Source organism: Corvus brachyrhynchos, unplaced genomic scaffold (genome assembly GCF_000691975.1).
Source record: "Corvus brachyrhynchos isolate BGI_N302 unplaced genomic scaffold, ASM69197v1 scaffold18, whole genome shotgun sequence".
In the NCBI taxonomy this organism is placed as follows: Eukaryota; Metazoa; Chordata; class Aves; order Passeriformes; family Corvidae; genus Corvus; species Corvus brachyrhynchos.
Genome location: NW_008246064.1, coordinates 4,967,787 through 4,994,558, shown reverse-complemented (window position 1 = coordinate 4,994,558; position 26,772 = coordinate 4,967,787). Strand labels below are relative to the sequence as shown.

The 26,772-nt window shown below is 40.5% G+C and overlaps 2 protein-coding genes across 2 annotated transcripts; both read right to left on the bottom strand.

Moving 5' to 3' along the window:
- Nucleotides 1-213: 213 nt before the first annotated feature.
- Nucleotides 214-24,912, bottom strand: NUB1 (negative regulator of ubiquitin like proteins 1). The gene is made up of 15 exons (XM_008643129.2): nt 24,885-24,912; nt 12,109-12,226; nt 11,861-12,022; nt 10,561-10,619; nt 9,938-10,008; nt 9,019-9,201; nt 7,418-7,506; nt 5,911-6,017; nt 4,857-5,043; nt 4,384-4,491; nt 4,071-4,223; nt 2,832-2,978; nt 2,458-2,553; nt 1,511-1,703; nt 214-886 (listed from the first exon to the last, which is right to left on the bottom strand). Exons 2-15 carry the CDS (start codon nt 12,223-12,225, stop codon nt 723-725), a joined length of 1,836 nt encoding a protein of 611 aa, XP_008641351.1. The 5' UTR covers nt 12,226; nt 24,885-24,912; the 3' UTR covers nt 214-722.
- LOC103623946 lies at nt 17,841-23,672 on the bottom strand. The gene is made up of 3 exons (XM_008643128.2): nt 23,285-23,672; nt 18,165-18,586; nt 17,841-18,130 (listed from the first exon to the last, which is right to left on the bottom strand). Exons 1-3 carry the CDS (start codon nt 23,511-23,513, stop codon nt 18,065-18,067), a joined length of 717 nt encoding a protein of 238 aa, XP_008641350.2. The 5' UTR covers nt 23,514-23,672; the 3' UTR covers nt 17,841-18,064.
- Nucleotides 24,913-26,772: the final 1,860 nt, after the last annotated feature.

The following is a 26,772-nucleotide window of genomic DNA, read 5'->3' as shown; positions in this document are numbered from 1 at the left end:
GCTCTGTTCAACAGCTGACTGCAGAAAATCCCGTAATCCCCTGGAAATCCATCAACCTTAAGCCACACACCTGCAGAGGTTAAACGGAGCTGCTTGGGGAAAGTGGTTATTTAGTTATAAAAGGAAATTCCAGTACATCACTCCCCCAGCCCCAGGACAGGGCCCTGCCAGGTAGTTCCCACTTTTTTAACAAAGCACAGAGGTCTCTCACCGAAGGCAGAAGCAGCACAGTTACCTTTATTGCCTGTGTAACACCTGCAGCAAGGGACAAGCAGAACACGGTATAAACCCACGCACAACAGATACATTAATGTCTCTTAGAAATCTTTCAGAAGAAAAGTTGGAAAGCTGATACACCTCTACAGCCTCATGAGCTAAGGTTTCTCATTTACAAACCCATGTTTTTCTTTTAAAGCTGGTATTTTAAAATGGTATAGAAATGCTTCTTTACTAAGCGAGTTAACTTATTTCACAATAAAAATATAGTTTAGTTCTATTAAATTTTCTTCTGAAAATAAATGTTTCTATTTTCTATGACAATAAATTACAATGTATCACAAATGTAGGCTTTAGCAGAGTTACAAATAAGCAGGAATTAAGTATTCCAACTATAGTTTAACTGAATTCAAGGCCCTTAGTAAGAGATAAGCTGAAGGTGCATTCATGATCCAAACTCAATTTGACAAGGTAAATACATATAACTGAAGTAGATTTAATGGGATTTAGTGCTGTGGTACTTGTATATAGGATAAGTATTCATGAATTATCTGTTCTTCTTCCTCGAGTGTTAAATCCAGATAATCCTCTTCATGCTCAGGAATATCCTCTAGGATTTCATTGACTGCATCAGTCTCCATGTCTTCATCTGTTGGTGAACTAGAGGAACCTTCCAATAAAAAGCAGCAGCAGTGAATTCACCTCTGAAAGAAGTTGGTGCTTTCTCTGTTTCACCAGCGTGGCTGCTCTGCCAGCCCCTTCTTGCACAACCACCCCTTACAACTATTCTGCAAAGGATAGGGCAGGATGGACATTTTTCCTTGTTATTTAAACATGGTGTAGGAAAGCCTTTAATTATACAACAGGGATCACTACAGCTCTGACAAATAATGAGAGAAAAAAATACGTGCAAGCTTCTTCGTTAAATGGAAAGTATCAATTATGGTTCTATCCTGCAAGGGACACAAAGGAGTATGGAGGCAGGTCAGCCACCTGCAGAGCACAGATCTGGAATAAACTCCTCAGCCCTGCCCAGGACACCCTGAGTGTCACCTTTTCTTCTGAGCTGCACCTGCCTGCAGCTGATGCCTGTCCCCTCTGGTCCCTGCGTGGCGTCACTGCAGGGGTTGCAGCTCACCTGGGACAACAGCTGCTTTCCTGTAACTGTGTTCCCAGTAAAAGCAGCCTGGGGCATTACTGGAGCCCCTGTGCCACTACTTCAGCAGAAATTACTTAACTATTTCCTACAAAAGCCTTGCCTTCCTTTCCCCCCTGCTGGATGCAACATTCTCACCTGCAGACTCTGTGAGCAGGTCTTTGGAAGAAGTGGATTCCTCTGATGGACTGGACCCTTCTGAGGACAGCAGCAGTGAAGGGGGAAGAACTCCCCCATAATGAGCAAGGGTTTGGGAAGCCACGTGGATGTTCCCTTTAAAGACCTTTAAAGCTTGCTCTGCCGACTCACGGCTGAAACCCATGTACATCAGCTGCAGGAGGGGGAAAAGGAATAATAAAGAAAATCTGGGGAAATCCAAGCTCATCTGACACCAGGGTCTGACAGGAATCTGCTTCTGCATCTGACAGTCATTCTCTCACACAGAGAAAAGTGCTGCATGCCAGGAATTCCAGGACACTGACTCTGGTTTACTGGAACAGTTAACAGGGCAGTGACCTATTAAAGGCATGGGGATGTTGAGCACGATCAAGAGCCTCTTGTCTAGTACCAGACCAATTCTTTTTCTGTTTTCAAAATGAAACTTCATAGCACTCCAGTGTATCAGGGGGGTACATGTGCTGTTTACTTTTCCTAGGCAATACAGTTTTCTTGCCTGTTACACAGGCAATTACACAGCCACACCAATTACTGACGAGCTTGTCAGACAGCCTGTCATGAGAAATACACATTCCAATTCTTTCCCTTGTGCACTGCAGAGTTTAGAGACTTGAATAAATTTCTCATTTGCTGTCTTTTTTGGGGATAAAGCATTACTATGGACATACTTCCCCTCCACATCCATGCATGGCAGGCTGGTGCAATGGGCAGGAAGTACACACAAATTACACGTTAGCTCGAGTGACTTCACCATTAGGAGTGGATGCCAGACCCTGGAGTGTGACAGCCTGAGTGACATGGGTCAAAGAATATTTGTGAAGCTTTGCTTAAGGAAAATCTGCTCTCTTTGCAAGCGTAATTCAGAGACAAGACAAGCAGCTCACAAGAAAGCAAGTGGTCTAGCTTACTTGCTCAATACTTTCTTGGGAAACCTGAAACTGGTCCATGGCCACAGAATCATCACCATCATCTTCCAACAGTAACTCGGGATTGTCAAGAATAAACTGCAATAAAACAGAGAGATTAGGATAGAGCAACAGAGCTACAACAGTCTTCAACTCAGTGGTGTATGCAGCCCAATGGTTGATAAAAGCAAACCTCAGCCAACTTAAGTGGTATCTGATTTATTGGGTCAGGAAGTGCAAGTGCAGTCATTAAAGTTCAGAAAAGGTAGCTGTGAACTAAAAAACAGACTACAGAAAATAAGAATCTGCTAAACAATAAAAAAAACCCCAACCAAATTCCTTTTGTACAACACTACTACTACTGAAAAATCATTTACCTTAAAGGCTTGGTCCAGGTTTCCCTGTGTATTTTGAAGAGCTACCTGAGCAGCTCTCTGGGAGTAGCCCATACTTTTCAGGGTATTGATATCTTCCAGTCGCTGCCGCCTTTTAGCTCTTTCCTCCCTCCTGATCTGCGCCTTTTCCTGCAAGAGCACAGATACTGCAAAGCTCACTGTGCATGGGAATGCTTTAACACACAGCCTGTGCATGTAGGGTTTCTTGGATTTTTTTGCTTTAACTTTGAATCTCTTGAGGAAAAAGGCTTTTTTTTTTTTTTTTTTAAAAACAGACTGTGCTGCCATTTTCTGGCTACATTCTTTTCATGCAGAATGTCCTCTAGTTTTGGGATATTTTTAAGCAAAAGTCTAAAACATGCCACTACACAAGAGTAGGAATGATGAGATGATTGTTTCTTGCTTTATTGACCTGAGATGGTGTTTTTCTTTTTATTTTGTTTGTCCTTTTTATTTTTTTTTTTTTTTTTTTTGTAAATACAGACTGTGCTGCCAGACACTCGTTCCTAAATAAAGCTGCATTTCCATGAGCCAGCCCTGTCGCCACACTTCCGCTCCGCAGATCGGATCTAGTGCCATCGCAGCTATTCCCGGCCCTGTGTGGTAAGTGACAAACCCGTTTGGCAGATGGGCCCACAGACAAGACTTGCCAAGGACAGACAGTCAGAACCAGGCACGGAGCCAAAGAGTTCTGTTCAGCCTTCCCTCAGCCAGTTGGCTTTTCAGTCCACACTTCACTGTTTTACGTCTAGAACTGCCTCCTCAGCATACGAAACATCACTTCAGATCTGGACAGCACTGTCTTCACTCACTCTAGCACAAAAAAATCCTTTTTCCCTCCTGGATCTTCCAAGTACAAAGCCACAATAGGGGGCAGCCAAGCCTGGGAGTGACAGCTTGGTCCTGGTGGTTTATTCCCATACGGAGCACTGCTGAGTAGCAAACACTGGTGCAAAGCCTTCGCCATGTGCCTCTGTGGTACAACCACAGGTCTTTGGTGCTCTCATTCCATCTGTTTTGAGACAGAGCTACCCTTGTTAATGCATTAAGTTTTGGTTTCAAACTTGTGCCAACACATCAAACTGTCAGCTACACCAACAGTGCCAAAGCGAGATAATCCAAGTCCTTAATTTAGCACCACGCTGCTCTGGCCACACACACACACGTCTCATGACACCCCAACTCAGATGATCTGTGATTTAATGCTTTCACTGGCCCTACCTCTCTCCTGTTGGTGATCAGATTGGCAGCATGCTCCACATTCCCGTGGCATGCTCGCAGGGCAAGGCGAGCTTCCTGTTCCGAGAATCCCAGGAGAGAAAGGCGATCCACTTTATCAGGATCTATGGACAGCTCTCCGTATAAAGAAGACGCCTGGATATGGAAAGAGCAAAATGTCACCACTTATACTGTTAACATACAAACAAAAAATGCCTCCCTGCTTCTCTGAGTAAGCAAAGAACAGATGCAAGATGGAACCCAAACTGAGGGGCTGGAGTGAAGGACTCCAGAGTTTTAGCTAAAGCTGCCTTACCTTCTGAATGTACTCTGCAGCCTCCTTTTCTCTGCCACTGTGGTAGTGCCCGATCCCTTGAAGGAGGTAAAGCCGTAGAAATAAAACCTTTTCACGACCGTAGCTTCCCTAAGGAATTGTTTAAAGAAGGAGGGTGGACCATGTAGATAGAAGAATGTGGTAGAATACCAGTTCATTATCAACAGAACACTCTACACATTCAGAGAAGACACAGTCAGGGCTTTGTGACAGTCAGTGTGCAGATAAAGCATCACACCTAAACCCCTGATGATGTCTGTGCATATAAACACACGCTTACCATGACCTTTTTGCCAGGCCCAGTGTTCTCCATGTGCTGACAATTACAGAACCAGATGACAGGCTAATGATACACAGGAAAACTAAACTTCTAAAAGCCAGTCTCGCAATACTTGAACAGTAACTGAATACATGTAGAAAAAAATCCCACCCTAATTAAATCAAACCCAGCATACTTTTATGTCAATAAGCCTTTCGTGGTTCTCCCCATAGCACCTCTGGAAGCATTTCTGTGCTGTGGATAGCTTTTTCTCTGCATCATCCAGGCAGTCCAGCTGCTCCAGACGGAAGTAGCACCACACTATATCCAGCTGCAGCACTGCATAATTATCAACCGTGTTCAGCAGCTCCATGCTACACTCACTGGAAAATAAAACAGTTTTTTTTTTTCTTTTCTGGGAGAGGGTTGTTTATTTCTTCCTCACACACACACTTTTTAACACTCATAAGACAACATCTTATAAGTGTGCACACTCATGTTGTGGAAAGCACACTCTTCATATCTGAGGCAACAAACTGATGCCAGGGGAATGGGAATCAAGTCCTGATCACCCATCCTGTACACTGACATGCGGGACAGATACCAACCCTACATCTTAAAGCATTACAGTAACAAAATGAGCTGTGGCTACTGTTTTAAGATGGCATCTCTAAAAGCATAATGGAATTAAACCCTGTGTAATCTTTGGGAGGACTGAGAAACTGCCTCGGTGCACATGAACATGCTGAGTACTGTGCCAGTCCCCTTGCACACCCACACAGATGAGAAACAGACAGGGACAGTATGACTTTCGGGATCTCAAAGGAGCAATTTATGGCTCTGACAGCTGATAGGAAACTAATTTACTTGCAGAAGCCCTGGTATGGTTACTGATCTCAGCTATCTGTTCCACCTTTTACAAGAAATTATTACTTCACAGGAGCAACTGCAAATGAATATCCGTAACTGTCTCTCCTGCAATTTATAACCCGGTACATGAATATTGACAGTTTCTGTTTATGTTGTTATGAAAGATTAACTTGCCCAGTGGCAGTATCTGTTTCAGCTGTTGTACATGAAGCCACCTGTCACTGCAAGTCAGAGCTTTATCTGCTGTTTCCCATCTGCAAGACGGGGTGTGAAGCAACCCCAAGCAAAACTGGCCCTGATTTATAAGCATAGGTAGAGTTTGTGCTGTTCCTTTATGGGCTGACAGTAAAGAGAGATGCAAGGACTCAAAATGTTCTTACCAGAAGTGTTTATCAGCATCCAACAAATATGGCAGTGCTATTTCATATTCTTTCTTCTTCATTAATGCTCTGCCCTTCTCATGGTAACCCATAGCCAGCACAAGCGCCTAGAAAAACAGATTGAGACTTTTGACGGCACCTCCCCAGCTCAAAGAGCTAAAAGGAAATATCCAGATAATCCATCAGAGTCCTTGTTCTTTCTAGAAAAATACCACTGTATCAGTTCTGTAAGACCAGTGCCATTTCACACTGCTTCACACTTTTCTCCCATCTGACAATGTCAGATATTGCCTAGTTAAAAGCAATGGATGTTACTGGCACATGAAATGCTGCACCACGCTTACTTTAAGAATGCAACCCCAGAGAGATTTTTAATGGTGAGTAGTACAAAGCTCAGCATTAGAGCTCAGTGGTACAAAGCTCAACTACACCTCCTAACAACATCAAATTTGTTTCGCTTTGCTATCACAGTTATCTTGCAAAACCTAGAAATTCACCTCCTGAGAAACATTATAACTGAAAATTAAATTTTGAATGTGTCAAGAAAACACTCCTGCAACGCAACAAATGGAAATGTAATAATAATTCTGGATAGAAACAACCTGCAATACTTCCTCTTATTTTTGATCAATACTGATGAAATGTCATTCACTTGAACACCGGATGCTTTAACTCTTCAGGTGAATTATTATGTTCACCACTTCATTAGAACAGCATGCACTGTTAGAGTGGACAGTGTCATCTCCATCACCCAGAGACTCCAGGTGATGCAGAAATCACAGCAGGCCTCAGGAGAGGCTGGAACAGCAGCTGGCACACACTGGCTCAGTTCTTCACAATTTTTTTTCTGGGGTGTAATTCCAAGTATTTGTAAAAAATTTGTTTATCTTCAGAAAATCCAGTAATCTTGGCAGCACTTATTGCTAGTCTTCTCCTTCAGTGGCCAACATCAGGTGTGTCACTCCTTCTGTAACTCAATACTTGCACTCAACCAAAGCTATTTTCAGTTGAGAATGTGGAACACTCTTGAATGATGAACAAATTTAAGTTTGAAAGGGGATACACTGAAAAAGATCTAAAAACTATATTAACAGAGTCCAATTTAGAGAGACTCATCAAGTTCCAAATGGAAATAAGGCCTAAGAAACAAGTTACTTTCATGCCTTTCTAGGACACCTAAAATTTATAATAGGCACTAGGATACAACAAAATTAAAGCCCATCTTAAACTGCAAAAGTAAGATATGGATGATACAGAGGTCAGTGCAAGACTAGACCTGTAATGAGATCAGCATTCAGAGGTTGTCTCCAGGTGACTGAAATATAGAGTTTACTATAGAGTTCACCTTAAATTTTATTTCTAATGTATTTGAATTAAACAAACATGTAGTGGACCCAGGGTTACATCCCCAGGACGTCTGACTGTATTTCAAACCCCTATTTTAAATGTTTCACAGACCAAGCTTTAAAGAGCCATCTTAACAGCACTGTATGATGCTTTCACCTACTTTTTTAGCTTGAGGAGGAATCGGAATTGACCTTCCAGTTTGATTAGCTATATCTAGGTATGGAACAGAGTCTGGATCCAAGTACTCCTCTGAAAGATATAAAAAAGTTTAAAATTTAAACACCACCTTCAACAGAGCAACTCTGCTGCCATAAGATTATGTTAGTAAATATGTTGTTAAACAAAACAGCAAACAACAACAACAACAAAATCAGAATTACATATAAAGGCTGCATGTGTGTTTTTCTGGACATAGCAACCAACAGAGGCTCTGGCCACGTAAACATGAGGAAATTCTAGAAAGGTCACTATGGAAAAGGCCTTGTACATGCATAAATTTAGATACAGTATTAAAAGTTACATGAATTATAAAGAAGGGGTTTTTTTTGCAGAAGACAAAACACCTATATTTTACACAACATAGCATTTGAAATGATGTATCAACTAAAGCATACAATATTTAAAAAATATAGCTGAGCACAGTTGATAATGCTGAAAAAAAATACAGCTCAGTATTTTTCTTCCCACATCTTTAATGCTTATAACCAAACTATCAATTTTGTTTTAACTTCCATTCTATTTACAATGAAAAGATGATTTTCTTGTAAGCAGAAGACAGTTAAGGAAGAGTTTGTTGAGATTAAAAGCTTCTGCCCTGAGGTTTCTCTCAGGTGAAACAAAAGGGTTGTTAAACCCTTACTACACTTCTCACAGAACCTCCAGCCTGGGAGCCCATTACAGACTCTGATCTGTACTCTGGGATTGGCTGTAATTGACAGTGGCAAAAACCATAAAGAGACCCCATTCAGGATTCAAAATTTGGGGTCTAAATCACTCCTTAAGTCCAAAAAATGCAAACACCTCTGTCGTGTTCAAAATCTGATATTATGGTAAGAAACTGGCTGTCACCAGCTTTGAAGCTTTGTTCAGGTGTTCCTGCATTTGGCAGGAATTCATTACCTGCTCAGCTCCACAGTTCCTTGCTTGTGGATTTGTGAAACAATGGAATAGAGAAGTGATTTAAACTCACCATCAAGCACTGCAGTTCACAAACACAACCTCATTTTGAAAAATTATTACTGTTAAGTGAAGTAAATCCCTTTAACTTAATCCACAGTTGCCAGGAATTAACATCCAAGGGAATAAGAACACAACAGCCATGTTGCAGATGACAGTGACAAATGAGTTGCTCTGCACAATGAGACCATGGTTACACACAGCCATAGCTGAACTACAAAAAGTGTTTCATGACCTATAACACATCATGCCACTCTGCTTATGTCTACAATAAACCTAAAGCTTCTCACAAGTCTTCAGACCTGTAACTGCCAAGGGCCAATTAAATAATTGATTCGTATTATATCCTTCTCAAAGTGCCAAAGTTTTTTTGTAGCATTCTAGTTATGTAAAAAGGGTAGAAAATAAAGTTTTAGCCAACTTAAAATCCAGTTTTCAAGTAGGTAGAAACCTACAAAAGTATGAACTGAAATTCAGCCATGGTATAGGCACTCTTCCACATTGAAAGGCCTCTGAGAATATAATTTTTGATGCACAAAAATTAATGAACACCCACCTCCCCCTGAACCCAACCAGCCTACTTACCTCTCTCTGCTAGAATTTCCAAACCCTTCTTAGTTCTTTGCATCTTGTCATTTATTTCTTTTTCTTTCTTACACTGAAGTTCTTCTTCCTGAACTTTTCTTTTGGTTTCCTCATCACTCTGTTCCAGTTGAAGCACCATAACTTTTGCGTTGTGTGTGACACCCTGGTCTTCAAGAGTTTTACCTGCAAAACAGAGTGTGAATTATACAATTCAAGTACTGGAAGTACTGAAATTTCAAGACTTGAGAACTCAGTCAAAAACCATGAAAATTACCGACATAGTCAGCAAAATTTAGAATCAGACTTGCATCTTTAAAGTGCTTTTGAAGCGACTGATACGTTTCTTTCCTTGTTATTTTCAAGACATACCAAAAATACCATTATTTCTGTTTCAGTTAATTGATCTTCAGGCAAAAACTGGAATAAGAACATGTCCAGGATCATACACAAGAGGACAGGACAGAGGAACTGGGAACTGAATCCAAGTTCCTTTTATCAGTTCCATGGTTCTAATTCTGATATATTCCAGGGCCATCAGCAAAGCAAAAGCTGTATCCTCACTTCCCACATGTCTGACAGGTTGAACATGGGCAAAGCAATACAAAAAGTCTTTGCAAGTGCTATTACACAGTAAAATTTTGGAAGAAATTTAGTTTCTTTTAAATGTGCATTTTCAGTGTTTCAACGCTAGAAAAGGGGATTTTCAACATTTATTACAGTATTCCTTTAACTGATCTAATTCTATTTAAGAATTTTGATCATCATAATTTATTACATTTCCTGTAAAGCAGAACCTGACAAATATAACTGCTATTTTTTGGAAATTTCTGAAATTAATATAGTTACAAGGCCATTTTTCTTCTGAGAATTAGAAAACTAGAAAATTAGCATAAAGGTATCCTTAACTAGAGATACATACCCAGATCAAGCTGCTTCTTATTTATGATTATTTTGACAGCATTTTCTTGTAATGCATATTCCTGTGCTATCCTGTGAAATAAATAATTTCATCCATGAGCGTAAATTTGTAAGGCTACACAATATTGTTGTTACAATAGCAATTAGTGCTTATAAAAGGCTTAAAATTTCTGCTACAAAAGGCTGCTAGAATTAAAATAACATCATCAGAGAGCTTTGTGTACCATATAGGGAAAATCTGGGATACAAAAAGGGAAAAAGCAAAACAGACAGAAAAGAATCTGATTATTTTAGGCTTAAAAACACAAAAGAAAGAGAAGGTAATGTTCACTGTTCAGAAGATCTGCCTGGTTACAGATTTGGAACACTGATCACTGGTGCCTTCTCAGGTACTTGCTGGGGATTTACACAGCACTATCTTTTTCCTGTTTTCCATCTGTTAAACCACAGCTGTTCCCATGAAGAACTGCCCTACAAGGACACTGGACATCCTGTTCAGAGAATACATGCTAAAAAAAAGCTTAACTCAAACAAAAAGTGTGTTTGTTTTAAATTGTTTTTTTTTTTAATGCTGTATGAAGGATGGTATCTCATGAGAGAAGCATGAAGGATGATTGCACTTACTGGGATCTGAGCTCCTTGCCTGTGATGAACAGACTGGTTTCCAGTGGGATTTTCCTGCTCTGTAGTAATTAGGGGAAAAGAAAGGGAAGGAAAAGCATGGTATCAAGATACTTCGGACATTTTCTTAATTACAGTAACATTTCTTTTTCAAATAACAATTATGTTTAGAGGCTTATGGCTGGACATACATAATAGTAATTTCCAGTCCTGTACCTGCTATATAGTGCTAAAAATAAGCATTATAACAGCAGACTATTCAGAATTAAATAAATCTAAATTCAGAGCCAAACAATTTAAATTAATTTAATTATGCACCTCCAATCTTAACTGTGCTTTGCAATTATGCTACTCACCTGTGACTGGCTAGGTTATGATTAATTCCTGTTAGTGTCTCTAGTCCCAGATTAGATAAACTGGAATTTTAAATTAATTCATTCCCCTCTTTGCCCAGCAGCATTATAAAGTAGAATTATGAAACTATTTGGTTGTTGTATCTGCATGGCAATCACTTAAAACTCTCTACCCTTTAGCCCAGGTAATTATTTTTCACTACAGGAGTACTTTATGCCTGAAATTAGAAGTTGAAACCTGACTTTAAAAGGGCAAAACTTAATTCAGTTCTCTGTTGGAGAAGCTTTTAGGAGTCTGCTCTAGAAGGCTGAGCTTTGGAATGGGCTGCCCAGGGAGGTGGTGGAGTCTCCATCCCTGGAAGTGTTCAAGAAACAACTGGAAGAAGCACTATGTGCTATGGTTTAGTTGACAAAGTGGTGGTAGGTAAAGGTTGGAATGATGATCTTGGAGGTCTTTTCCAACCTTAATGATTCTGTGACTCTGCAATTCTATGAATCTATGAAGGGAACAGGTGAGTGCCATCACAACAGAAAATCCTGCTTTTCATTTCCAAGTTCAAGCAACATTAATAGGCTGACTGCACTTGAGGTATTCTTCAGCTGAAAAAATACACCTGTTCTTTACTGCTAATACAAGCAGTCACATCAGAAGGAATCAAATTGAAACAGACACTTAAATAGAACTTATTTTTCTTAATTAAAATATTATTTGTCATGAAATCCTAAAGGGAAAAACTACTCATCTCCTCAATATCATATTCCTTTGCCACGATATTCCTGTATACCTGGGAAACTGAAATATGTAATTCCCCCTCTCCCCATGTTTTATATACCTGACACAGATCACTCATTCAAAAAGCTGAAGTAAAAATATCTGCATAGACACAGATCTAGAACTCAAAAGCTCGAAGTGAAGCTACTTATGCAGATTTTTTTGCAGTGTTACTCACTTTTCTACGAGGCAGATATATATCAAGTCTTGCAATCCCAGTCACTTTAAAATTCTCATTTCCTGTCCCACGCTCAATTGCTTTACACCGTATTTCTTCAAGCATATTCTCTGTATCATTCTCATTGATATTCAGCTTGGATGAGTATTTTTGTACAAGCTCCTGAGAAAACGAGAAGAAAAACTGGGTAAGTGCACCAGCAGTATGACATGGAAGATGTATGACATCAACTCAGAGAAAATATTTACCTTCATCTCTTTACCAGCTTCTTTTTTTTCATCTGTATATGGTGGTTTCCATAGCTGAATTTTGTCCTCTCTTAAGCAGCTTGTCAGTTTTGCTATCAAATACTTCTTTTGTGCCATTCTTTAAAAAAAAAAAAAAAAAAAGGACAGTTGGAAGGGAAAAGAAAGAAAAATAAACAATCCTTTAATATAGCTTTCGTGTAGTAAGATATTTTGGTTTTCAAGAAGTCTAAATGACATTTTGGAATTCTGCAATTAAAGATGAGTATTAAATGTATTTCATGCATTTTGGTGAGGAGAGGAAACTGAGGCCAAACTATGAGAAAAAATGGTGAAAAAATTATTGAAAAGAGGGTGAAATTTGGATTGGAGTAGAGATAACTTAGAAGGGCCCTGCCATTTTGAGACAAATTAAACCTCTTCCTATCCCCTCATGTGAACTGTGATTGCAGAAAGTGTCAATACATCAAAATTGACAATTCAGTTGTTCTGCCCTGCTCTGGATGGAGCTGCTCAATCCACCAGTTCTGATTTAGCCCAGAGAAAGCAGGAAACTCTGAGTCAATCAGCATGTTCCTGGGAAAAGAAACAAAAACCAAACACCCCAAGAAGCAGGGAAGGCACACAGAGGGCAAGGAAAGGTGCATGCAGAGATCTCAATGGAAGAAAAAAAATAACTAGGTGCATGATAAAGCATGGGAGACTTGTGGCTCTTGGACACTGGGAATCATATGGAAAATGTCCTGCAATTTATACAGAAAAGCATTTAAAATGTTGGCATACATGCACTAAGGTTGGCATGAAATTTGATTAATCAGCTTCACTTTTCTTTCAGAGTGGCTTCCATCTTTCATTCTTGTTTATTGGCACACAGCTCTCAGGAGAAAAGGGAAGAGTTGTCTGTTTCAAAAACTGCTCCTGGCTCGGAAAAACACTATTTGAGGCGAAAAAAATATAGGCAAATATCCAATATGTGGTAAGTTGACTGGTCAGCCTTACCTCAAGCCCAGCTTTAGCTGAGCTACAAAGAATTCCCTGGAAGCTGCACTGACAACAGTCTCCCCTAAACAGGAGTCAGAGGGATGAACTGGGCAAGTGGATGGTTTAACAATCTTTCCAGTTGGATTGCTGTAATTTGCACAGTGTCTGTCAATACTAGCAGAGACAACCACACATTCTTTTTCCTGCTGGGATGCAACTGCTATTATTTTAGAGCCAAGGCAAACAGTGGCATTTACAAAGCAAAAGTGACAAAACCACTCAATTTTCAAAACATTGCACTGTAGTTATTAAAGCAGCTTTCCCAAAATACACCAGGGAATTCTCATGAACAGCTTGTAACCATCATTTTCCCACTTTTAAGTTATACTGAAGACCCATTTTATACCCATAATTCTACTTAACATTAACAAAAAAAAGTTGCTCATGGTTTTGGGTCACCCAGATAAAATTTAAAATTGCAGCCTATGCTTAAGATTAAGAACTGTAAATACAGGTGATATTTATAAACTGGTCATTCATCTGTTTAACAATATTATAGCTTAGTAAGTTTGTGATTTTTAATTAAGCTATCAAAACAGAAAACACCCTTGCAGTCTCCAGTCAAACTTATTCTTACAAACCCTTTATATAAAAAACAAAATTTTGCTTTCGCAAACACAAAACCTATGATTTTATATGTAACATTTCTAACACTTAAAATAAACTCCATCACACCATCACTAAATTGCATGAGAATCCATAGCAAAAACATCTGTGACTCACTCTTCCATCAGCCACGAAACGCCACAAGAACTCCTGACACAATTTCACTTTCGGTATGAATTTAAAGGGACTTTCTCAAAACTCCTTTGAGTAAACAACCGGGGGTGTTTCCCAAGAAGCACTCTGAATGCAAAACTGAGCTTTTGCAAATAAAATTTCGTCCTCTAAGCCCAGTTTGCCTTATACGTGAAATAAAACAAGTGGAGAAATAAGATGCATGACATAAGATGCAGCAACCAAGTTCAAAAGGCAAATCGTTGGTGGAAAGAACAGGGGATTGTCAGAACGGCTGGATAATAAAGGAGGACACATCAATTTTCCCTAAAAAGGTGGAAAGCACAGCTCTGTCACATTTCTCCGTGCCTGAAGGAGGGGAAGCACTGAAGCAGCGTCATGAGCAAACACGCAGGGACGACAGCCCCATCCCTGCGGGCCCGGGGTGCCGGGGCATCCTCATCCCTCCCCAGGAGCACATCCAGTGCCTCCCGTGCCAGGGCAGCTCCGGCACCCCCAGCTCCCCGCTGTCAGCGCGGCCGTGCCAGCACGGCCCCGGCCCCGGGCACCCACCTGCGCCCTGGCGGCGGCCGCTGTCCCTGAGGGAGAGGATGGGGAGCGGCTCCTACGGCAGCCCGGAAGGCCCGGGGAGACGGGCGTGACGTGCGTGAAGCCGCGCCCCGCCCGCCATGTCCGCGCCCTGCCCTCACTCCGAGGGGCCGGGGCGTGTCCGCTGCCCGACGCGCGCTGTGGCAGAGCTGCCTTCGGGCGGGGTGCTTTAGTGTTTGGTTCTTTGCATGCTTTCAAGCCTAGTGAAAAAGAAAGGAATCACAGAATCGTAGCGTCAGTTAGGCTGGAAAAGAGCTCTGAGGTCATCGAGTCTGACGTGTGACGGAACACTGCATCAGCCAGAGCTGAGTGCCACGTCCAGTCTTTCCTTAAATATTTCCAGGGATGGTGTCTCCACCACCTCCCCAGGCCGCCCATTCCAGTATCTAATCTTCCTTTCCTTTCCAAATGTCCAACCGAAAGCTCCCCTGCCACAGCTTAAGGCCGTGTCTTCTCATCCTGTCCCTGAGATCAATGTGTGTAAGGGCCTGAAGAGGGGGTGCCGAGAGCATGGACTGGGCTCTCCTTGGTGGGGCCCAGAAACAGGACAAGAGCCAACGGGCAGAAACTGATGCACAGGAAATTCCATCTGAACATGAGGAAAAACGTCTTCCCTGAACAGTGACCGAGCACTGGAACAGATTGCCGAGAGACAGTGTGGAGTCCTCCCTCACTATTCCAGAACCACCTGGATACAATCTCCTGTGCCATGAGACCAGATGACCACTGTGGCCCCTTCCAACTCAACCCATTCTGTGGTTCTGTGAGACATAACTTATGAAAGAGCAGCTTACAAGTTCAAAATGATGGCCAGGTGTTATAAAAATAAATTACTTGTTGGTAGAATTACCAACCTTGTTAAGGTTTAGGGCTTGACATGTTTCAATAATCTCAGACCTTGGGGAAGGTTAACAAAGCTTGGGAAGAAGGAGCTGCTACTGATAGTGACACAAAGAATGCAGAATTTACAGGCCACAAGGACATTTGGCGGAACTCGAAGATAAGGAAGAAGCAAATAAAACCAACTCAGCTCCAACTGGGTTAAAGGTAATTCCAGCAGGGACACATCACAACTACTGACCCAAGAAACCCACTGACTCAAAAGAACAGAAAGACTGAGCATGCAGAATAATTAGCATAAGAAGCGAAAGAATCATTAAACAGTAGAAGATAGAATACTAATTAACAAGAGAACTACCTAACTTGGAGCAAATGAACAATAATGCCTTTGTTTGCTAAAATGTATAAATAGTAAAAAGTTTTGTTAGTTGGCATACTTGATTCGTGGAGTACCATGAAGCACCCAGGCTTGCACGACTCTGAAATAAATCATGTCTCTCTCAAGTGTGTAATTATTGGCTTGTTGCACACTGGGTAATGAACCTGATTTTGTGGACAATAGCAGGAGCTTCTGGCTCCAGAGTATCTGATTGCTCATCCCTAGGATGTGGTGGGGGTCCCCAAGGCTGCCTGAGGGACTGTCCCTCCAGAAAAGGCTAGGGTTGGGTCTGAGTGTTCTGTAGCCACCCCTCATCTACCACCAGTCTGTGTGCGAGGCACAAATGTGCAGTTTGGGTTTTTTCCTGTATTTTTTGAAGGCATCAGTGTCGTAGGTGAGATTTAACATGGGAGTTTATATTTCCCCATCAACAGAGTGGGCAGGGTCTTGCCTGGTTGTGAGGCTGTCAACAGTTAACCTGGGTTCAGAGACTGGGCTGGAAGAATACATGAGCGGTGTGGAAAACCTGGTGCTAAACACCACCTCAGGCTGAGGCAGTGCTCCAGTGTCACTTCTAGTTCCCGAAATGTCCTGGAATGGGAGCAAGGTGCAAGGCTTCAGGGATCTGGCTGTACAATATGGGCTGCTCAATACTGTGTTTTGTATTTGAGGCTCTCAGAAGGCCTGGAATGGTTTTGAGACCTGTAAAAGACATAAGATTTTATTTTAATGGGTAGCACCAGTTACAAGTAACTCATGCGGGCTGATTCTTTCATGTGACCAGCAGCATGCTGTCCCAGCAGCAAAGGGATTTTATTCTATTTTATTCTATTTTATTTATGTGTAAGTGAAATCATTGCTCTGCAGTGTGAAATATTCTAGAATGGAGGGACCTGCAGGACTGTCCTAACGTTTTCCTTAGGAAGTCATGCGGACTACATGAGGGTCCCGTTTCCAGCTTTGGAAATGGGAACCTCACAGGAATCATGGGCTTGTGAACAAGACATTGAACTAGAATTTCAGGATTCCAGGTTCCCCCATGTGCATAAATCAGTCAGGCTTGCCTACTGATAAACTCAGAGTAAACTTGCTTTATGGCAGTCTTAAGTTCAGTGCTTGAAACTTAGCCTGTGGTAACAGTGATGAAAGCTCCTGCCCATGATGGCCAAACATGAAGAAGTTAACAGGAAAGGTTTTGCCCACTTGAGAAGTGGGACTTAGTAGTGTTTGAAGTTTTAGTTTTTTCCTGATTTTCCTATTTCATTTTCACCACAGCTGCTTTAGGAAAAAACCCGTCATTTTCTCATTAGACAATTGTGTGTGTGTAGTATTCCAGTCTCTTGAAATGTTAGTATAGCCACTTTTCTCATAACTGAAACTACTCCACTAACAAATGAAAACTTACTGAAAATGTTCTTTCATAATGTCCTTGGAAATTAAATTGAAAGATTCTCCAAAGGCAAAATGCCTTTTCTAAATTAGTTCCAGTCAGTACAAAGCACAGTAGTATGCTAGAGAAGCCTGAGGAAAGGATAAAGTGTTTGTATGAAGGAGTTTACAAAGGAGTTAGTTACTTAGTCCATGCATAAACCTGCACTGACTTTAAAACCAAGGTTTTCAAGGTCCATGTTTAATTAAGATAACTAATTCAATCAAAGGACAATGAAATACTTGAAGTATTTTCTTCCAGGTAATTTGTTTCATGTGGACTAATTGTTATCTAGTACTTTTTACCTGTTATACCTATTAGGTATATCTATGCTTTATCTTTTTTTTTCTTCCTAATCACTCTTTAAATACTGAACTACTGTGAAGAAAAAAACCCAGTTACTATGCTATCCTACCCATTATTAAATGTGGAGACATTTCCCATTTCCAATTTTTGTGAAGCCTACATTTGAAAAAGAGACCTGTCTGAACACTTGCAGCCGGAAGTGGGCGATGCATAGCTCCTGTTTGTGTCATTGAAAAGCACCTGCAAGAGAGGGTCTCCTCCCTCTAAAGATCTTGCAGAAGGGGAGACCTCATTATTTCTCTAATGAAACACTAGGGATAGATGGGAACCAACAATATATTATGATAAATTTATGTATCAGAAAGAAATTATATTTACTAAGTCTCTTTACAACAATAGAAATGAGCAGAGGTTTTATTAATTGATTTAAAAAATACATCAGAAGTTATCTTGAATATCTTGAAAGTGAATGATGAAATAATATGTAAAAAATTATAAAGATATTAAAGATTATCTAGTCAGAATCTTCCATGGCTAATAAAAGTAGTAGACCCTCAGCAGGTTGATCTGTGTAATGAACTGGGAAGACTACTTGGCTATTTTAAGTTTTAGTTAAGTTTTTGACTAAGTTTTAGGTATTACTGAATGTCCTCACTGTGAGACATATAATCCAAGCCTCCTTGCTGCTTCAGAAATTCTGGGCCCTTTCCTATTTGGGAAAGGAGGTGCTGCGGTGGCTGATTTCAGAGGAGGCTTTTGGCAGGAGCTTGAAATGTTGCAGCCGTTCTCTTCCCTGGGACTGTTCAACACGCTTGAGCTTCCCAGTTGCCTGAGCTCAGACAGTTCACTTGCTCCTTCATATTCCTTGGTCTGCAGTGTGTCATTTCCCTTTGAAATCAGTCTCTGGTTGTCAAAACTCCATGGTGCCTTGTTGCAGTGGGAAAGATCCCAGGAATCTCCTTGTCCAGGGCCCTGCCTCAGGCGGTGAGTTCCCAGGTGGACACGCCATAACAAGTTGTCTTCTGAGTTGCCACTGTTGGTTGCCTCCAGTGTGACCTTTCTGACAGGGACATCTCCTCTATATGACTTTGATCTTTTAACTTTCTTATTAATTAGAACAGGGTTGACCATTGATTCTGGGAGAATAGATTCATGTCCACCTGCAAGAGAAATGCATTTGTGCACATTACTATGGTGACAAAAGTCAAAGGTATGATTTCTGCAGCATAAACTAATCTGAAAAGCTTTAACATGAGTTTATCTGTGCTCTTTCTTTCAGTGGCTGCGAGTAGTGCAAGTTCTTCTGATGCCAGGTTAAGGAGTAGAACTACTTCATGCTTGCTTTTGCAGTTCTGAGGGCATAAATGGTATCCTAGTTTTTCAAATGAAAATGGAAATTTATCAAGACAATATTGATCTAACTGGTACTCTAAGATGCATTAACAGCACAGATTGAGAATCGACTTTCAGTAATTAATTGGTTGTAAGCAAAACCTCTTAAGGCGAGTAGGGACTTGCTCAGTGTGTTGGCAAGTGATGTAATTTGAAAGACATAAATGTTCTGTTTGATACAGTTTGAAGTTTGTATTCACAACTTAATAATATTTTGACTATTTCTAGATGAAACAAGTTGTGAATGTCTTCTTTTTATTAATGAGGGATCATTAACATTATAGGCTTTTTTTTTATTATTTTACTGCAATTTTACTATTCCAGTCCGTATAAATTGTGTAAATACCTTATCACACTAATGTTGCCTGAATGATCACTTAGAGGAATCTGCTTCCTCTGTGAAAGGTATAGAGTAGCTGTAACAGTGGGAGAGAAACTGGTTTCCTTTTTTTTTTTATTCTTCTACCCCTACAGCTTGATTTCTAAAGCACTATTAAAGCTACTGTTAAAAATGTTTAAGATATTAGGGATAGAAATGCTAATACTTCTTTAATTACATGTAGAAGTCATCAAATTGCTGGACATGACTGGTTGTCTGTGTCTTGAAAATGAACAGAAACCGATCTATTACACTAAAGATAATCCATTGACACAAATGAAATATACTTCAGTTAGTATAAATACAGTTTAAAGTAGGGGCTGTGCAGAATACTGGCCTTATTTAGAGGGTTGAGTTATAGCGACTGTGTCTGTTGCAGTATAAGTTTTGAAACACATTACAGGGAGAAAAGTAGACATAGAAGAGTGCCAGTTATATTCTGAGTGTCTCTGAACAGCTGTTTTAAAAGGATTGTAACCCTGAATTTGAAATGAAGCTAGTTCGAGTAGGATGCTGCCTGCACAAATACCCAACAGCAAACCTCTGCTTTATAGCTGCCTTTTGTGTCATCTTTATGAATAAGTATTTGCAGATGTCAGACCCAGCTGATTTACTGGCAGTAAATGAACCTGTACAACAGGGATTTTGCTAAGCAAGGGCTTTCACTGCTGCCTTTGGCTCCCACTGCCAAAACAACAACCCCAGCATAATATCACAGAACTTTTTCTGCTCCTTGGCCATGCAGGGTTGATCTGATAAGAGCTGTTTTGCAGCATGGTTGGGAGGGAGAACCATGTTAGCCCACATTGGCTCTCGTGCTGCGTTACTGGGAGAAAGGAGACTGAAGCACGTGCAGAGCTTTGAGATACAGGTGTGTTTGTGCATCCATCTGTACAGTGAAGTGTGTTAACAGAATTTCTTAGGGTGACACCACTTGGAGAGATAAGAACACACAGTTCTCTACCATGCAGCAGTGAGAATCAAAGTTATGACTGGACCTTATCCAAGAAGTAGAGCTGAGCTTGGCTGGCTACAAAAAGGTCCACGTGCAAAACAGAGCCCTGTGTGTTCTGTAGAACAGCACAGTATTGCACCAAGCTGTGAAAACCACAGCTCTCTGTGTGTTGGAGACAAATCAAGAGAGAATGGAACTGAGAGACTGAGGGGAAGTAGCTTTGCACATTCTTGTGGATGTTAACTCTGCTCTTGGTTGAACTGACATTAATAGGCAACTTCAGGTGTTATCTAGAACCTTATGAACTGGTCATCAGAAGAATTATGATCTGTCTTGAGCTGATCAGAAAGTTCAGAGTGACAAATACAGTCCAGTTTTAATAGTGTGCACTGGTTTTGAGTTTAAGGTTGATTTGATTCCTTGCTTGGCTACAGATGCAGCACACAAAATTGAGCAATGACCTTGGATAGAAATGCGATAGTCCTGAACCACTGGGTGTTGAATTAACACACCTTCAGCACTGTCCAAACTTCTCAAGAAAGCTTTCTTTCTGTCTTTCTGTCTTTCTGTCTTTCTGTCTTTCTGTCTTTCTGTCTTTCTGTCTTTCTGTCTTTTTTTTTTCCTGTAAATTGTGTATTACAGCCTTGTTGCAGAGTTGTTTACCATCTGGTCATACACTGTCATCATCAATAGAAACTTTTAAGGTTCTGGAGTGGCAAAAGTTAATCTTATCTCAAGTTATCTTGGGAAATACTTGGAAGAGATTTCTGCAATCAGAGCCCCAGTATTTATTCTGTTGTGACTGCATGTGCTGAATACTCCCATTTAATTCCTAAAGTAAATACTGTTTTTCAGCTTCTTAGCCAGTAAATAGTGAATACACTGTTGTATTATCCCATAGATGGTGCCTTTCAAATATTGTCATGGTCTTTGTTCTCAAATAATCAGGAATGGGCAGAAGCACGGATGTGGCTGTGTGTATTGGGGAAGAAACAGAAAAAAGTTGTTTTCAGGTGACTTCTTGGTTACTAACCCCTCTGTCAAAAAAACAGAGAAGTTAAAGGTCTTAAGTTATGTTTAAAGGTCCATGATTTCATGACTCTTGAAGACAGGTAGTGACATACAAAGTCCTCCAGAAAACTTGGAGTTACTGTTCCAACTGTGGTGCAACAAACATACAGTGCTCAAAATCCCTGTGGTTACATGGAAGGACAGCTGGTCTGCCAGGCAGGAGCAAAGCAGGGTTTTACTAGGTAGAAGAAAGACCTTTGTCAGGGACTTTTAAGACCCCAAGGGACTGAAGGTGCTTTCGTTCCATGAGAGTTTTTGTGTCTGGCCTTTGAAGTTTGTGTGTATGTGTGGGGTTTGTGGTGGTGCTGTTGTTGTCACCCCTTTCCCAGTACAGCCATAATTTCCCCCTCTAGGTAGGGAAAAAATTTTCTGCTAGTACGAATCACTGATACATACATGGACTTCCTTTTGGAACTACCTGAATTTCGGGATAGTGTAGGGCAGTCCTATATGGCAGTGTTCATTTCTGCTCCACATATGCTTGAAAGCTGATGCATGTAACAGGTGCAAAGTGCTGAGCCATGTAATAGGTTTTCCCAGCTTCCACAGGAATGTAAAAGATAAACTTTTAGGACCTTGAGAACTCAGCATAACTAAAAATGCCCAAACTCCGACTGCTTCTAACAGTGACATGAATTCTTTCCACACAGGCTGCTTGAAGATAGAAGTTCAGTGCAGCAGGTTATGTGGTCTTGTGAATGTTTTGGGGCATGTGCATATGTATAAAAATATTTGTATGTGGATTTTTAGCCCTACTACGTTTTAAACTCTCCAGAAACTGTGCAGTCCTATTTTCTAACATATTTTAATCTTCAAATTACCTTGCAAAAAATCTGCTCTGATTACATTCATTATATCTGAAACTTCATTTCAATTAATCTGAATAAAGGTTTCTGCTCCCTTTTTTTAAACTAACGTATTTTTGCTATAGCTGATTAGATGGGCTGTTTTTTCTTCAAGTTAGCTGCTTTTTGATACCTGATAATATAAGCTTGTAGATATATTTTTTTCTTCCTCATAGAGATCTTAATTCTTTTAACATGAGAATTTCAAAACATTTGGATGAAAGAATATTGAAGAAGCAAATCTGTTGTACAGTTCATAATTACATGTTTTTTTTCTGATTGTTTTGATCATGTGTGACACAGCCAAATGCTAGAACTGCTGAAAAACTTAGAAGAAAATGTAAAGAATGAAATAACCTAAGTTCTGCACTTACTGAGCTAAATACTGAGAGGTGAATGAAGCATGTTTTGAATACTACAATTAAATTCAGAAGACAACTTCATTAGTTGTCTTAGTATTCTCAATATCGCTTTAACTTGGAAATCTGATGTATCAGTGTAGTATTGTAAGCAGTAGTCTAACTAAAAGCTTTAAAATAATGGCAAGTTTCTTACATAAACTCTGTTTGACATAGCAGGTAGATGAGTGATACATATTACTTGTTTTTCTAGCTATGCACTTTCCAAGCAATATGCACTGAAATACTTTCAAAACAGGACCTTTTGTTCAAAGCTTGTATCTTAGTTACCCACTATGACTTTTAATTAAAGTTATTTTTTAACAAAACCCCAATTTGTGCTTGTTACTTGCTATTTGCCATTGCTTCCTGTAGTCTTTCTTTATCCAGATAGAGAAGGTAAAAAGAGAAAGATGACCCAGAATTGCTAGTTCTGATGGAAGCATTCAAGAGAGCAGAAATATTACAGAATACGTTGCACAAATACACTTACCATAGACATGAAGAACATGGTTCCTGTAAGAGTTACTATTTATGTTTAGAACTTTATTTTACTGGTAAAAAACATGTAAAACCTTACCTCAAATATGTTCATCTGTTGCAAATACATATTAATATTTCACTGACATGAAGCTTATTGATATAAATATAAAACCATCTTTCAGCAAAAGGAATAAAACCCCAAAATGACAGAAAAGGAATTTACTTTTACCTCTCTTGAAGCTGAACACAAAAAGAATGAAACTAGGAATTATTAAAGATTTAAAGAAATAATTTTTACATTACAAACGCATTTTTTTCTATGAATACAAGCGTACCTGTTTTATATACAATAATGTGTGGTTGCAGTTTTTGCTTCTGTTTTATATGGTCATACTGCTCCTCAAGTACGCTTACATCCATCTTGGTGAGCTTCTTATCACCGTCTGAAACCTGTGGCTCTGAGCTATGAGTCACTGAAAAAATACCAGTCACGTATTTGTAAGCCTTCACCATCTGTTCCAACAAGGAAGAAAAAGTCGTGCAGAAGCAGGACATTTCCTTCATTGTGCTGGCAAAAAAAGCAAATCAAGTATGAAACATCTGAAATCTTCTTAAATGAAGGGATAACTTTCTTCCAAGCACAGTGACTTGTGTCAGGAGTTGCCTGGTCTGCACTGAAGCTGTGGATGTCAGTCGGGTTGTTTTCATGCCGTGTGCCCGGAGCTCCTGCATACAGAATTCACGATCAGGACTGGATAGCTGGATTTTATGTTTACTTAAGGTTGTGAGCATATGAACCTTTGCCAAAAAAACCAGTGAAGTACAAACCCTCGTTCAACACAGTCAAGTGCAGAAAAGGCTGGGTAATACTGGTTTATGTAGCAATGCTAATTCTTAAAGGCATGCTGTTGTGGAGGCATCCCCAGGCCAGGAATTCCACCTGGGAAATATTTTTCTATGTTTTTTCCTGTGTATTTTGTGTCTTTCCCCCCCACCACTCTCCCTTCCTTAACTTTCACCCAGTTACATTCTTGCTGACGCTCCTTGGGGCAGTAGGGTAGGAGGGGAGGATTTATTATGCCTTCATACTTTTGTGCTTATTGCTCCCTTTTAAATAATATGTTAAAAAGTATTCAGGCCTGGGTGCAGAATCAAAAAAATATGGGCCAACAACACATGGAATTGGGAGGCTGGAGACAGGAACACTTTACTCTGATTCATTTAGGACTTCTGTCTTTCTGTAGAATGAAATAAACTACAGGAATAATAATTTTGTTACTGAGAGCTGAGCAAACTCTTCAAATGCATGGTAAGCTAAATTTTAAAACTTAATGATCTTTTAACAGTATTATCTCATAATGAGGCACGAATTTGAAAAAACATGTGGCTTTTGATCGTATCAGGTGAAGTATAAAGCTATGCCTGGGCTGGGTACTCCAAGTTTTTGTCCCTGAAATAGGTCCATCAAGGGCCCAAGACAGTAGTATGTGAAAAAAAAAAAATGCAGTTAAACTGTAGTTTTAATACAACTGTGTGTTTGCTCGTTTTCATGCAGTGACACAGTTTTGGTAAGGGTTTAAAAGGTCTTTCTCAAAACTAATTTGAGTAAACAGTATTTCCTAAGAGCCACTTTGAATGCAAGACTGAGTTTCTGTAACTCAAATGTCATCCTCTACAGACAATTTACCTTTTGTGTGACATAAACCACATAGAGAAATAAGGCTTGAAAGCCAAACGGTTGATGGAAGGGACAGAGGATTGTCAGAACGGCTGGCTAATAAAGCAGGGTGCATTAATTTTTCCTAAAGACAAGGAGGAAAGGCACTTGGCACAGCTCTGACATGTTCCTCATGGCTGGGGGAGTGGAGGCACCAAAGCAGCGTCCTGTGCATCCCTCTGAGCTGGGAGCACCCTGTGGCAGCCCCAGGCACCCACCTGTACCCTGCGGGATCAGCACAGCCTCTAGGGGATGCTTGGGGATCCACCCAGTTGCTCGCTGAGCTCCTTCCCAGGAGCAAGACAAGAGTTGCTGTCCCTGAGGCGAAGGCGCTGGAGCGTCCGGGGTGGGGGCTGTGGGCACAGCAGTAGCAGTGGGCTCTGATGGAACCCGGGGCGCAGGGACACAGGAGCCAGGAGGGCGCTTGTCACAATGGACAATGTGATGTATGGCCAGAGGAAATAGCAGTGGATTCCACGATGGTTTTTTTTCCATTTTTGTGGACTTGAAGTCCTGTGATACACTTAGAACTGTGAATCTCCTGCACTGGAAGTGTAGGCTTGGGTTGCTCTGTGCAAACATCCTCCATTGAGCACAACAGAAGTCACAGAATCATGGAATATCCTGAGTTGAAAGTGGCCTACATGGATATCAAGTCCAGCTCTTAAGTGACTGACCTATATGAGGATCAAACCCACAACCTTGGTGTTATTAGCGCCATGCTCTAACCCACTGAGTTAAAGTCAGTGGAATTGTAGGGAAGATTAATAGTTTGAAGTTGCCCTGAGTGCAAAGAAAATAGTAGTTTCTCTTAGAAATGGATAATACTCCTATTGCTTTGACAACAGGTTTTTACTTATCCATTGGTCTATTTCCAAGATACCTTGTGAGGGGGTGTTTTATTTTTCTGGCTGAGAAGAGTTTGTGTCTAGAAGGACATAAACCACAGCTGTTAGACTGGCAATAACCACTCACTTGTGAAAGCTTGCACAGGTTTGTGGTGTCGTTGTGGCACAAGAGAAGTTCATAGAATCATGGAATGTTAAGGTTTGAAAGGGACCTTAAAGACCATCTTGTCCTATCTCCCTTGCCATGGGCTGGGACACTTCCCACTAAACCAGGTTGCTCAAGGCATTGTCCAACCTGGCCTTTAACACTGCCAGGGTTGGGGCATCCACAATCTCCCTGGGCAGCCTGTTCCAGTGTCTCACCACCCTCACAGTGAAGAATTTCTTCCTAATACCCGGCCTAAACTTCTCCTCTTTCCATTTGTACCCATTACTCCTTGTCCTGTCACTACAAATCCTGATGAAGAGTTCCTCTCCAGCTTCCCTGTAGGCTCCCTTCAGATACTGGAAGGTTGTTATGGGATCTGCACAACCTTCCATTCACCAGGCAAGATGTTAAACCCTCTCTATAAAAACCAGCTGTGCTAATACAGTTACATCTGTGTAGCTGAAATGGTTACATTCCTTTTGTGCACACACGGTAAGAGCAGAAAGATGTGTTACACTCTGGTAAGGAAGGTGTGTTGTTAGATGGTATCAGGGAACTGAGTAATTAAATCCAAGTTTTGTTTTCTAACAAAATACTGGGGATAGTCGGGAAGCAACAATATGTTATTATAAAATTTATATAGAAGAAAAAGATGCCATTTCTTAAGATCCATTAAAAATAAAAATGAGCAGAGGTTTTATTAATTGATTTAAAAAATACATCAGAAATTATCTTGAATATCTTGAAAGTGAATGATGAAATAATATGTAAAAAATTATAAAGATATTAAAGATTATCTAGTCAGAATCTTCCATGGCTAATAAAAGTAGTAGACCCTCAGCAGGTTGATCTGTGTAATGAACTGGGAAGACTACTTGGCTATTTTAAGTTTTAGTTAAGTTTTTGACTAAGTTTTAGGTATTACTGAATGTCCTCACTGTGAGACATATAATCCAAGCCTCCTTGCTGCTTCAGAAATTCTGGGCCCTTTCCTATTTGGGAAAGGGTAAAAGTTCATTTTGTTGCAGGCTGGCATGCATTTTGTAGCAGAAATCTGCTGATGTGCCCGAAGTGCTGCAGTGGCTGGGTTTAGAGGAGGCTTTTGGCGGG